This window comes from Palaemon carinicauda, chromosome 37 (genome assembly GCF_036898095.1).
Source record: "Palaemon carinicauda isolate YSFRI2023 chromosome 37, ASM3689809v2, whole genome shotgun sequence".
In the NCBI taxonomy this organism is placed as follows: domain Eukaryota; kingdom Metazoa; phylum Arthropoda; class Malacostraca; order Decapoda; family Palaemonidae; genus Palaemon; species Palaemon carinicauda.
In genome coordinates, this window is record NC_090761.1 from 33,386,031 (window position 1) to 33,398,753 (window position 12,723).

Below are 12,723 nucleotides of genomic sequence, written 5' to 3' on the forward strand. Positions count from 1 at the left end.
CTTGCAGAGACTCCTCTTCGGAGGACTGCAGAAGGTCAGCTTGCTGATCCAGCGGCCCCCAGAGGGCGCATTCGTCGCAAGGCTCGCCTTCCTTCACCTTTTAAAGTGGTGAGGAAGCGCCTCTTTGGTTCATCGTCGTTGTTGCAGTCCGCCGTAGAGGAGCCTCGTCAATGTTCACCGACTGTTCCTGCTATGGTCCTGGACTTCTCAGCGTATCGTTTGCGATCCCCTTTGGTGGAAGGTCGTCCTTTCAAAGGACGCGTCGACCTTCCGTTCGACAGACCTGCTGACCTGCCGTCACCGTTCCTGAGAGCTGATGCGCTTTACGCGCCCACGAAACCTGACTACCATGCTCGTCAGGCACCGAACCCTGTTTCATGGCATCAAGGGCGTAAGCGCCATCGTGCGCATACTTCCCCTACGCGCTATGATGGACATGCGCGCCAGCACTCATCTGTGCGCCAATGCTCACCTGCTCGCCAGCGCTCACCTGCTCGCCAGCGCGCCACTGCGTGCCATCAACCTCCTGTGTGCCAACAACCTCCTGCGCACCAGCGCTCTCCTACGTGCCAGCACTCTCCCTTCCATCAGCGCTCGCCAACGCGCCAGCGCTCTCCCGCGCGCCAATGCCCATGCGCAGGCGTCTCTCCTGCACGCCCACGATCTTCGGGATCTGGGCGAGGATACGCGAGCGCGCCCTGCACGCCCACGCACACAGGCTTCAACTGCGCGCGCCCTACGACATCTTCTGGGGCGCGCAAACTCTCGCCCGCATGCCCACGTGTCCGACAACCTGATAATGCGCTCCCACGCGCGTGCAATCAGTCTCCTGCACAAGCTCCTGTGAGCCCACAGTCTCCCGCGCTCGCTCCTATGCGCCATTACTCTCCTGCGCGCCCTCGCGTGCCCTTGCAATCGCCCGGCGCATCGGCAGTCTCCCGCGAGCGACCCTGGGTATTCTCCATTGCACGAGCACCATTACGCGCCTCCGTGTGAGCGTCAATACCCTCCTGCGCGCGAGGCTGCTGGACAGCGCACGGCAAGGTCGCCATCGCCGCATTCCCCTCCCCGCAAGCGTAGAACAGCGCGCCCTGTGGCGGAAGGGAAGCATCCAAAAAGGTCCAGGATCCCTGTTTCTTCTTTTCAGGCAAACCCCCCTATGGAAACTCCTCCCAGGGATCCGTCGATCTCTGTCCCTCCAGAGGGAGTGTCTGACAGCGCAGCTATCAGTCAACAGCCATGGTTTGGTGCGCTAATCAGAGCAGTTACACAGGCTGTCAAGTCTGCTCTCTCTGAATTGGGGCACAGATCCTTGGCTGTCTCTACCCCTCTGAAGAGAAAAAGAGGAGTTTTGGACGCAGTGACTTCTCCAAGAGCTAAGTTGTCTCCTCGTAAGCCTTCGAGGCGAGGCCCCCCCCCCCCCCCCTGTCGGACAAGGATTTCCTGTCCTCGGGGGAATCATGTGGAGTGGGACATTCCCCCATCGCACCAATGAGGGAAACCCCACCTCCCATTGAAAAGTCTTCCCGGGTAGTGGCGGAGAAGAACTTGCCTCCGTCCATGTTAGAGTCCTACTTCCTTCCCAGGAAGGAGTCGAAGGACACAAAGACAGTGCCAAAATCCTCGTCAAGGCTTAGAACGGAGCCAGCTACTCTCTCGAAGAATGTCCGCGAATCTCCCCAAGAAGAGCCTTTTGGGACAGGAGACTTTGCTGCAAGTCCAACATCCGGAGGAGAACTACAGGAGTCAGAGCATGCATTCTGGAGGGTCCTGAATCTTATGAGGGCTCTCACTGGGTTTGCCGACCCAGAGATGCCCCTTCGAGAGGGCAAGACACGGTCTTGGACCGCGTATTTGGCACTCAAAAACCTTCTAAGGCAAGTGCTGCTCTGTCCTGGTCTCAGGGGGTTAAGAGTACCAGGGAAAAGATCGCTGTCCAGCTCTCTGAGTTGGCCTACTCCAACCGTTCCAGTGCCGGCAACAAGCTTCTCCCAGGGGAGTCCCTCTTGAGAGACTCTCCAACCGGCAGGTCTCGTGGCAACCGAGATCCTTAACCAGGAGAAGGTTGGGAAGTGTGCTATGCAAGCCACGAATATCTGGTTAGGGACCTTAGGTATCCTGATACGCTCTGAGGACTTCTCCAAAGAACATACCAGGAAAGCTATGGAGACGTTCCTCCTCTCAGGCACTCGCACCATCGAGTTTCTGGCCCACCAAGTCTCGAACTTGTGGGCGAATACCATCCTGAAACGTCGGGATGCGGTGGCTGAGAGGTTCCATCAGAAGGTCCCTAGCACCGAGATAAATAGGCTTAGGCATTCTTCCTTGGAAGGATCGAACTTGTTTGAGCTTAAGGATGTGGAACAGGCTGTTGAGAGGTGGAGGAAGTCCCACCAAGACTTCCTCCTGCATAGGGCTTTGACATCCAAGCCCTATAAACCTCCAGCACCCCAGCAGTCCCATCCTACTAAGACCACGAAACCGACAGTACCAGCGAAGACAGTGGTGTCTAAGCCCTTTCCTGTCAAGGACAGGAAAGGCAAAAAGTCCTCCAGGGGAGGTAAAAATCCTAGAGGGAGCAGCCGAGGCTGCAAGCGCTAGGATTGGCAGTCCCCCTGCATGTCCACCAGTGGGGGGATGCCTACAAAGTTGCGCAAACAGGTGGCAGCAACTCGGGGCCGATTCCTGGACAATTTCCGTAATCAGTCAGGGATATCGCGTCCCGCTCACAACTCTACCTCCCCTGACAACAAATTCAGTGTTGTTGAGCTCCCTTGCCATGGGATCAGCAAGGGGCAAGCCCTTCGGGCAGAAGTCCAGACCATGTTGAAGAAGGGTGCTCTCCAAGAGGTCCTCGACGGCTCCCCAGGCTTTTTCAGTCGACTCTTTATTGTAAAGAAGGCGTCTGGAGCCTGGAGACCAGTCATCAACCTCTCGGCTCTGAACAAGTTTGTCAAACAAACTTCGTTTAGCATGGAGACAGCAGACACGGTCAGACTAGCATTGAGACGTCAAGACTTCATGTGTACACTGGACCTGAAGGACGCGTACTTCCAGATTCCATATCCCAGTCCATCCGTCTTCAAGGAAGTACTTAAGATTCAGCCTAGACAACAAGGAGTAACAGTTCAAAGTGCTGTGTTTTGGTCTCTCCACAGCACCGTAGGTTTTCACCAGTGTTCACCGTAATATCTTCGTGGGCACACAGGATCGGCATCCGTCTCCTCCGTTATCTGGACGACTGGCTGATCCTAGCAGACTCGGTGTCATCCCTTCTTCAACACCGGGTCAAGCTTCTGGGACTTTGCCAGGATCTGGGCATCATGGTAAATCTCGAGAAGTCCTCTCTGCTTCCTACCCAAAGACTGTTATACCTGGGCATGATCATAGATACCAATCTCCACAAAGCCTTCCCATCAGACGACAGGATAGCAAGGCTGAGGAAGGTCGCAAGCCTTTTTCTCAGACGAGAAGAACTTCCAGCCCAATTGTGGTTACGTCTCCTCGGTCACCTTTCATCTTTGGCTCGTCTAGTTCGCCTCAGGATGAGATCCCTCCAGTGGCGACTCAAGTCCCGGTGGAATCAAGGTTACGATTCCCGGACGTCACGGTCCCTACGGGACCTGCGGAATGGACGGACCTCCAGTGGTGGGTGACAGACGAGAACCTACAAAGAGGAGTGGATCTTCTCGTCCTCCCCCCGGATTTGATGCTGTTTTCAGACGCCTCAAAGAAAGGGTGGGGGGCCCCTGTACTGCACCACACGACCTCAGGCCTGTGGTCAGAATCAGAAAAGTGCCTCCATATAAATCTTCTAGAAATGAAGGCCGTCTTTTTGGCCCTTCAACAGTTCCAACGATACCTGGCGGGTCACTCTGTGGTGGTGATGAGCGACAACACCACAGTAGTGGCTTACATCAACAAACAAGGAGGTACCTTTTCAAAGCAGCTATCCCATCTTGCAGTAGAGATACTGAGATGGACCGAAGTCCACTCGATTCCGCTATCGGAACGTTTCATTCCAGGCAAGAGGAATGTGCTCGCCATCAATCTGAGCAGAGCGTCTCAGATAGTGAGTACCGAGTGGTCTTTGGATCGTCTAGTAGCCAGCAAAGTCCTGACTTTGTGGGGTTCTCCGACTGTGGATCTGTTTGCAACAGCTCTGAACTTCAAGCTTCCGCTGTACTGCTCCCCAGTCCCGGATCCCAAGGCTCTCTGGCAAGATGCCTTCCAACAACGATGGGACAACATCGACGTTTACGCTTTTCCCCCGTTCTGTCTGTGAGAGAGGTTTTTCACACCAAGTTGCGATCAGGATGTCGGACATCTGCGAAAGTCACGCACAGCTGTCTACCAGGCAAAGTGGAAAGTCGTCTGTGGTTGGTGTCGTGGAAGGGATATCTTTCCACTCGATGCCCCTATTCCAGCAATAGTGGAGTTCCTCGTGTATTTGCGGGAAGGAATGCGCCTTTCAGTCTCGGCAGTGAAAGGCTATAGCTCAGCCTTAAGTCTAGCCTTCAGGCTAAAAGGAATGGACATTTCGTCTTCGCTGGAACTTTCCCTACTCATATGAAGTTATGAACTTAACTGCCCTCAGTCGGAAGTGAGACCTCCTCCATGGAATGTGGTTCGAGTTCTCAGGTCTCTTAAGAGACCTCCCTATAAACCATTTTGCCAGTCTTCAGATCGCCACCTAACTTGGAAGACGGTGTTCCTACTAGTTTTGGCTTCAGCCAAGCATGTTAGCAAACTTCATGGTCTCTCGTATGACATCGCCCATTCAAAGGGATGGGGGGATGTAACATTCAGATTCGTCTCTGATTTTATTGCTAAGACTCAGAATCCGGGAGTATCGGACCCTCGCTTCGACTCCTTCCAGGTTTCTAGTCTCCGTTCTGTAACAGATGACCCAGACCATTTCCTACTATGCCCAGTAAGGAGCTTGAAGCTATATCTTAAAAGAATGGCTGCAGTCCGTCCTCATGAGCCAGCTTTATTCGTTAGCACAGGGAGAAATAAGAGGAGGGTCACTAAGAACACCATCTCAGCATGGATTCGTAGGGTGATTCATCTGTCCCTGAATCCAGACCCTCCTCCGTCACGTCGCCCAGAGCACATGATGTCAGGGGCATAGCTACGTCCCTGGCCTTCAAAAAGAATTTTTCAGTGACGCAGGTCCTTCAAGCTGGGGTGTGGAAGCGGCAGACAACCTTCACAGCCAACTACCTGCAAGACGTGACCCACAGGAGCCTCGATAGGTTCTCTATCGGCCCTGTGGTGGCTGCACAACAGCTGGTTTAAAACCTCAAGCTCCTTATTGGACAAGTAGCAGAAGGTCGAGGCCATTGTTACCCGGTTTTAGTCTGCATGAATGAAAAGGTTTGACTGGCCCTTATTCTTTTCTTCATCATCCCCTCTCTTGGGGAAAGCAGCATTCTGGGTTCTCTGCATAGCTGACCTCAAACCACTGCAGGTAAACCATGTTCCCTTGTGTTCCTAGTATAAGTTAATACTGTTACGTCCCCATACCCTGACGAGGTGGTATTGGGAGAGTCCTAGTCTAAGTTTCCATCTAAGGAACTTCAGGTCAACTTCCTAGGACGAGTCACAGTTCATTATACCTTCACACACAGCTTGCGTAGGCTGCAGTCCTTGCGTAGCAAGGTTCTAGCGAGGTGCAGGGACTCTTTATTTCTTGGGTGCTGACACACTCAAATAACGAGCCCCCGGGCAAAGCCAGAAAGCCAGTACTGGCCGGGACATCCACCCTTCCTAATGGGTGAGTCACCCCTATTAAATAGCATGGTTTGTATGTCAGTTACGGAACAAATGACAAATTTGTATATAATTTGTATTTTTCCTAACTATACAAACCTTAGCAATTTAATCAAACATGCCCGCCAGCCCTATCCCCCTGGAAGTCCTACCTCCAAGCAAAGTGAGCTCAAGCACAGGTGTGTGTGAGGGGGGTGGGGGAGTAGCAAGCTACCCTCCCCTACCCCCGCTAACTAGCGGTGTGGGTAGTAAACCCTTGTTAAATTTTAACGGCTCGTCATTTCAGCTACGCCGAAAGTAATACCCCTATTAAATAGCTTAGGTTTGTAAAGTTAGGAAAAATACAAATTATCTACGTTGTCATATTAATACAAACACACACGTGTGCGTATGCACAAACACACACATACAGGTGTAGGAATTGCTACGCAGTAGGAGACAGACGGTCGGGGAGGAGGTAGAGATGGTGTTTTAGTTAATAAAGGAATTCAGATTCGCTGATATTGTTTTTTTAGTTACATTTAATTGTCTTTCAACTCGTTTACGCTGTTAAAAATCATATGTACACAACGCATTTTGGTTTAATCTCTCTCTCTCTCTCTCTCTCTCTCTCTCTCTCTCTCTCTCTCTCTCTCTCTCTCTCTCTCTCTCTCTCTCTCTCTCTCTCTCTCTCTCTCTCTCTCTCTCTCAGAAAAAATTAATAGACGTCTCCAACACTAACAGTGAAGAAGAACGAGAGAGAGAGAGAGAGAGAGAGAGAGAGAGAGAGAGAGAGAGAGAGAGAGAGAGAGAGAGAGAGAGCAATTCCTACACCTGAATTGGCCTGTCTCTAAGGTAAAGTGACAATGAAGACACATTATTTATTTATTATTTCTTTATAATTATCTGTTTTAAACCCTTCTTTCATATACGCAATTATGTTATTGTTATGTGTAATTATATGTAGTAATTTATTAAGGAGTTAGTATAGGTTTTTGGGCTGTGGAACGAATTATACAAATTACAGTGTATCCTTATGGCAATATTTGCTCCAACATACGATTGTTTAAAACATACGAAGCAGTTTCTGGAATGAATTAAGATCGTATGTAGAGGTTCCTCTGTAGTGTATTTGCAAAGATGTCAATTATGCGAGTTTCAATGTCCTAACTAATATTGCACCATTCCATAATAGAACCCATTGAATACATCTCTTCATCCACTATTTTGAACTTAATAACATAGTCAGTAGGTACTTATAACCTTCATACAGTACTTATTTTTGAAAAAAATTTCCTCTCTATACATCTTATACTAATTTTTGTTTATTCCATAACTGGAATACAAACCAACGCTATTTATAGGGGTATAGTATTTATTTCGGCGAAGCTGAAAGGACGAGCCATTAGAAATTAGCGAGGGTTAACTACTTATTCCGTTAGTTAGCGGGGTATAGGGGGGTAAGCTAGCTACCCCTCTCACTCACACACTTGTGACTGTGCCCACTTTGCTTTTGGCTTAGATGGAGAACGGTTGTTGCTGCTCTATCTTCCTCCATTATTTTGGACTGCCATTAATCTGTTTATGAATTTATTTTTCAGTGTATGTGTGCCGAGTTCTTCCTGCCGGCCATGTGTACCTGCCCTGGTCCAGAGGGCCGCACGTGCGGTACCTTCATGTCTACGGTAGAAACTGATCCTCACCGCCTTTCTACGGTCTACAGGGGACAGCGTTGAGATTAATCTAATAAGTGTAATGAATGTCGGGAGTGGTTTGCTTCCCAGTGGGAAAGGTATGGGCGTCGTCAGAAGAAGAAGCCCAAACGGGATTGTTCTTTAAAGGTTCCTTCGAAGCAGAAGAAAGCCAAGGCTTCCTCTTCTGCTTCCCAGCCTTCCTCTGAAGCTCCTACTTGAACAGTTTCCTCCGAGAAACCATTGAGTTGTAGCATACGCTGCTTAACCCCCGGTCAATCTTGGTCCTCGAGAGATGGTGTTGCCTCCCCTAGTGAGGTGGCCAGCTCTCCCCCCGAGGGAGGCCGTCTCTCTTTCTCCCTTATTACAGGTTTGGCCGTCTCTGGGTTTACCCGGCCCTCCCTCCAAGGAGGCTCTGCTGCAGATGCCTCACTGGGGTGCTGAGCTGCAGTGATCGTCAGCTTCGGAGGTCGACCCCTTGACCTTGGTCGATGCGGTGATATTGGATGTCTTGTCTGCTGCCCTGCGTGCAGATGCTGTTAATGCTTTATCTGTTTCTTCCACTGCTGCCGCCGAGGACTGCGCTTTTTCCCCTGATGAACATCCTTCGGGGGTGAGCAAAGTCCAAGGCATGTCTCTCCTGCGAGAGTTCCTCTTTCTCATTCGTGTGAAGGGGCACTCACAGAGACTCCTCTTCGGAGGCCTGCTACCGATCAGCTTGCTGATCCTCATGTTGCTGAGGGACATCGTCATTATGGCTGTAGACCTCGCTTAGCTCATCCACCTCTTTGCCTTCGGGGTGCGTCTTCACCTCCAGCAAAGAGACACCTTTTCGGCTCTTCGTCACCACAGCTTTCCTCTTTGGAAGAACCTTCTCGTGCCTCTTCTGGTTCTTGACCTTCACCTGTTTCAACGGACTCTCCTTCTCACCAACAAACTTCGGTTCGTATCTCGCCTGTGAGGGATCGTTTGCAATCTTCTTCTAAGGATGTGCACCCTTCCGAAGGACACATTTCTCTTTCAGAGCATCCTGCAACTGTTAAGGACCATCTGCGTATTGTTTTCCTGTTCGCGGAGCTGCTACTAAGCGTTCTCCGTCTCATCAGGCTTCTGCTCAGCCTTCTCCTGCTCGTCAGGTTCCAGCCCATCGTCCTGCTGCAAGAGAAAGTTGCAAAGTACGTAATGCAGGCTATTTCGTGGCTGGATCTTTGGTTGGGATTTGTGGGAATCCTGGTATGGACCGAAGACCTCTCTAAGGAAAGTATCTTCTCTCAGGTACCCGTTCCATTGAGTTTCTGGCCCACTAGGTGGTGAACTTGTGAGCCAACACCATCTTGAAACGCAGGGATGCGATGGCTGAGAGATTCCATCAGCAGATCCCAAATGTTCTGGAACTCCTCTCTGGAGAGGGTTCCTTATTTTTCAAGCCTAAGGACGTTGAGCAGGCTGCGGAGAGGTGGAAGAAGTCTAACTAAGACTCCCTCCTCCATAGGGCCTTGACATCTCGGCTCTACAGACCACCAGCCCCTCTGAAACCCAGTCAATCCAAACTGTTGACTAGTAAAACGGCAGCGAAAGACAAAACGGTGTCGGCCGAAGTCATAAACGCTATGATAGGCGATTCCCCTGCTTGCTCCACACGACCTCAGGCCTCTGGACAGAGTCCGAAAGTACCTTCACTTAAATCTCTTAAGAAATGAAGGCCAACTTTCTCATCCTTCAACAGCCTCATCAGTTACTGATTGGCCACTCAGTGTGATGAGCGATAACACCACATAGTGGCTCACATCAACAAGCAAGAAGGAACTTGCTTGCTGCCTCTTCCCATCTAACAGTATAAATACTAAGATGGGCCGAAGTCCGCTCAGTATCGCTATCAGCCCGCTTCATTCCAGACTAGAGGAATGTGCTCTCTGGCAATTTGAACATAGCATCTCAGAAAAGGTGTACCGAATGATCTTTGGATCACCTTGTAGCCTACTAAGTTCTGACTTTATGGGGTTCTCCAACTGGGATCTGTACACAACGCCCCTGAACCTCAGGCTTCCGCTGCTCCCCAGTCCTAGACCCCAAGGCTCTGTGGCAAGAGGCGTGCCAACAACGGTGGGTACAACAAAAAGGTTATGTCTCGTCCCCGTTTTGTCTGATGAGAAGGGTATTCAACAAGGCTAGAACATCAGTCAGCCTCTCAAGGTCTCTCATAGCTCTGCTATGGTATTACTAGGAATGGTTTCCGAACCTTATGCAGCTCCTGATGGAGCCTCTAAGAGAACCCTCTCCACGTCACAGACCACCACACTTCGACATATACAACCTGCTCACCAGGTGACACAATTGATAGCTTTTAATTCGAATTACTCTTATTGAGTCAATATCGTGCTCAAATAAAATGGGATCAATCCCTAGCCCTTCAAATGGAAGGCCAGATCGCTTCCAACCATGCCACCAGCGGCTCAAGAGAAGTCGAAATCTAACTGCGAACTGCATCAGGATTTACCTGGCGAGACATCAGTCTCTTACCAGCGAGTTTTCATTGACTTCCTGACCCACCAGGTGACACAATTGATAGCTTTTAATTGGAATTACCCTTAGTGAGTCAATGTGGATGAAAATCAACACGATATCGTGCTCAAATAGAAATAAATTACTACTGTATCTCATACTGGAATCAAACCCTAGCTCCTTCAAAAGAAGGGGCAGGTCGCGTCCAACCATACCACTATGCTGACTGCAATTCAGGATTTACCTGGCGAGACATCAGGCTCTTACCAGCGAGTTTTCCCCGACTTCCCTGCCCTTCAGGCAACACAATTGATAGCTTTTAATGGTAATTACCTTTAATGAGTTAATATTGATGAAAATCAACACAATATCATGCTCAAATAGAAATAAATTTCTATCTCATACAGAGATTGAACCCTGGCTCTTTCAATTGAAAGGGCTGTTTTCTTCCAACCATGCTACCAGAGGCTCAAAAGAAGTTGGAACCGAACTGCAATTCAGGATTTATCTGGCGAGACATGTCTCTTATAAGTGAGTTTTCCCCAACTTGGTGGCCCACCAGGTGACACAATTTATAGCTTTTAATTTGAATTACCCCCAATGAGTCAATGTGGATGAAAATCAACACAATATCCTGCTCAAATAGAAGTAAATTTCTATCTCGTACTGGGATCAAACCTTGTCCTTTCAAATGAAAGGCCAAGTTGCTTCCAACCACGTCACCAGAGGCTCAAAAAAAGTCGGGCCCTATCTGCTAACTGCAATTCATGATTTACCTCCCGAGACATCAGTCTCTTACCAGCGAGTTTTCCCTGACTTCGTGGTCCACCAAGTGACACAATTGATAGCTTTGAATTTGAATTACCCTTAATGAGTCAGTGTGTATGAAAACACAATACAGGTATCATGCTCAAATAAAAATAGATTTCTATCTCATACTGGGATAAAAACCTAGCCCCTTCAAATGAAAGGCCAGTTCACTTCCAATTATTCCACCAAAGGCTCAAGAGAAGTCAGAACCTAACTGCTAACTGCAATTCTGGACTTGCCTGGCTTGAAATACATAACCAAGACTTATAATATTGGGCATCTTGTTGACTGTCGACGTCAGCCATGGTTGAGATAAACCTACCATAGCAGATGGGCCTACTCACGACTTGAGCTTGACCTGAACTAACTACTCTTGGCTTCCCAGCTGTTCTTATTGCGCACACATTGCTGGGGGTGTATGAGGGCTTGCCTTGCCTCTGGCTTGCAGCGACAGGTGATGCAACAGCATCTAGCCGGTTCTCGCCTCCTTTACGTCCTCTCTCCCCGACGTACCTGTTGACATGGAAACAGATTCAGTATACGTGTGCTTGTGTCGGCAGGTATCTAATAATGACAGGAAATTGGTTTAAACTGATTTCTACACTACCCAGAAATGTGGAGATGAGGTCACAGGTCAGCATGCGCCTCCCTACTTCCAGCGCACTTACCTAACCCAGTGCTATCAAGAATTTGTCTAAACACCCATTAATATTTTTACTTTAATACCCCTATATTGTGACAGATAAGAATAAGCTGTCTCTAAACACTGTTTCTTTATGCTGTGGCTGTGACCAAGAGTGTCAGTGAATTGCAAGCTCTATTCAGAAATATGGGATTTGTGCATGATAAGGAAATTACTTCCATATTTACTCACAAATTATTTTAAATCTAAAGCTTTGCCTAAGTATTGTAAGGTAAAATCAATGTTAAACCTAGTGGTTAACCATTCTGAAGGTAATTTTTTTTGTCCAAAATGGGAAGATAAACTTACAGTTTTTGCATAAAACAAGCTCTCTTCAAAGTGAATTGAATAATGTAACTCATTTTGTGGCATTAGGTATCCTTATAGATCTATGTCATTAAGAATTCTGTCTTTCATCAAGATATAATAGGAGATGTTACTACTTGGAATGTTATGGAAGGGATAAGATGGTTATAAAGCGGCTCAGGGGTGTGCAAAATCTTTATTCCGGACAAACTATTTACATAAGGATGTAAGTTTTTATTTTAGGTCCTGTATTTTTGGAGGGGGACATTATTTGTTAAAGTTTTTGTGTCTAAAATTTGGTCTTTTGGATATATTGTATGATTATTTCATCCTTTAGAATAGGGATATGTATTCAGTGCTATCGAATTGTTAACGAATTACCGGTAGTTGGAAAAAAATAGGTGGTGTGAAAATGAATCCCTATACTTCTGTGCGTCACAGAAGTCACTTTTTTCTCTTGGGACGCAAGGTCCTGGTTATTGGGTCTTTTCTTACGTTCCCTTTCGTTCCTACGCTACAAACCCTCATCCTTTAATTAGGTAAATTGTTTCATTCGTTAGCTGGAAATTCTCATTAAGTCTTGGATAACGAACAGTTATCTAGCTGTTGAGTGGGCTGGCAAGGAGCCCCGCCCACTTTATCCAGCTAGAGTTACCATGTTAAAGATTCAGTGGCTTGTGCTAAATTAGAGGACTAGGGTTTGTTTAGTTAAGAAAAATACAAATTACTGTACAATAATATAAAATGTTATGATCTTAGTGTCATTTTATTTCATAATTTTTGTGTGTTTTCCAGGCAAGTTGCATTAGGGGAGAGATGCCGTTTTCTGTTCTTGACCTTGGTGCTGGAAGACTACCCACTTCTAAATTTCAGGACTTCCATCTTCAGTTTGCTGTTCAAGATGTCAAAAACAATAAACTCAAAAATCTTCGTAATTCAATCAAGACACTTTTCGTGGATGAGAAAGTACTGTTTCAA

General features: G+C 48.0%; 1 protein-coding gene across 3 annotated transcripts in view; it reads left to right on the plus strand.

The window, feature by feature from the left end:
• LOC137629557 (uro-adherence factor A-like) overlaps positions 1–12,723 on the plus strand; it is a 110,928-nt gene that overhangs the window by 32,179 nt on the left and 66,026 nt on the right. For all 3 annotated transcript variants that reach the window (XM_068360982.1, XM_068360981.1, XM_068360984.1), the window contains exon 2: positions 12,541–12,723. This exon is cut by the window's right edge and continues 2,106 nt beyond it. In XM_068360982.1, coding sequence (XP_068217083.1) covers positions 12,562–12,723 — 162 coding nt within the window. In that variant the 5' untranslated portion in view covers positions 12,541–12,561. The remainder of the gene's footprint in view (positions 1–12,540) is intronic.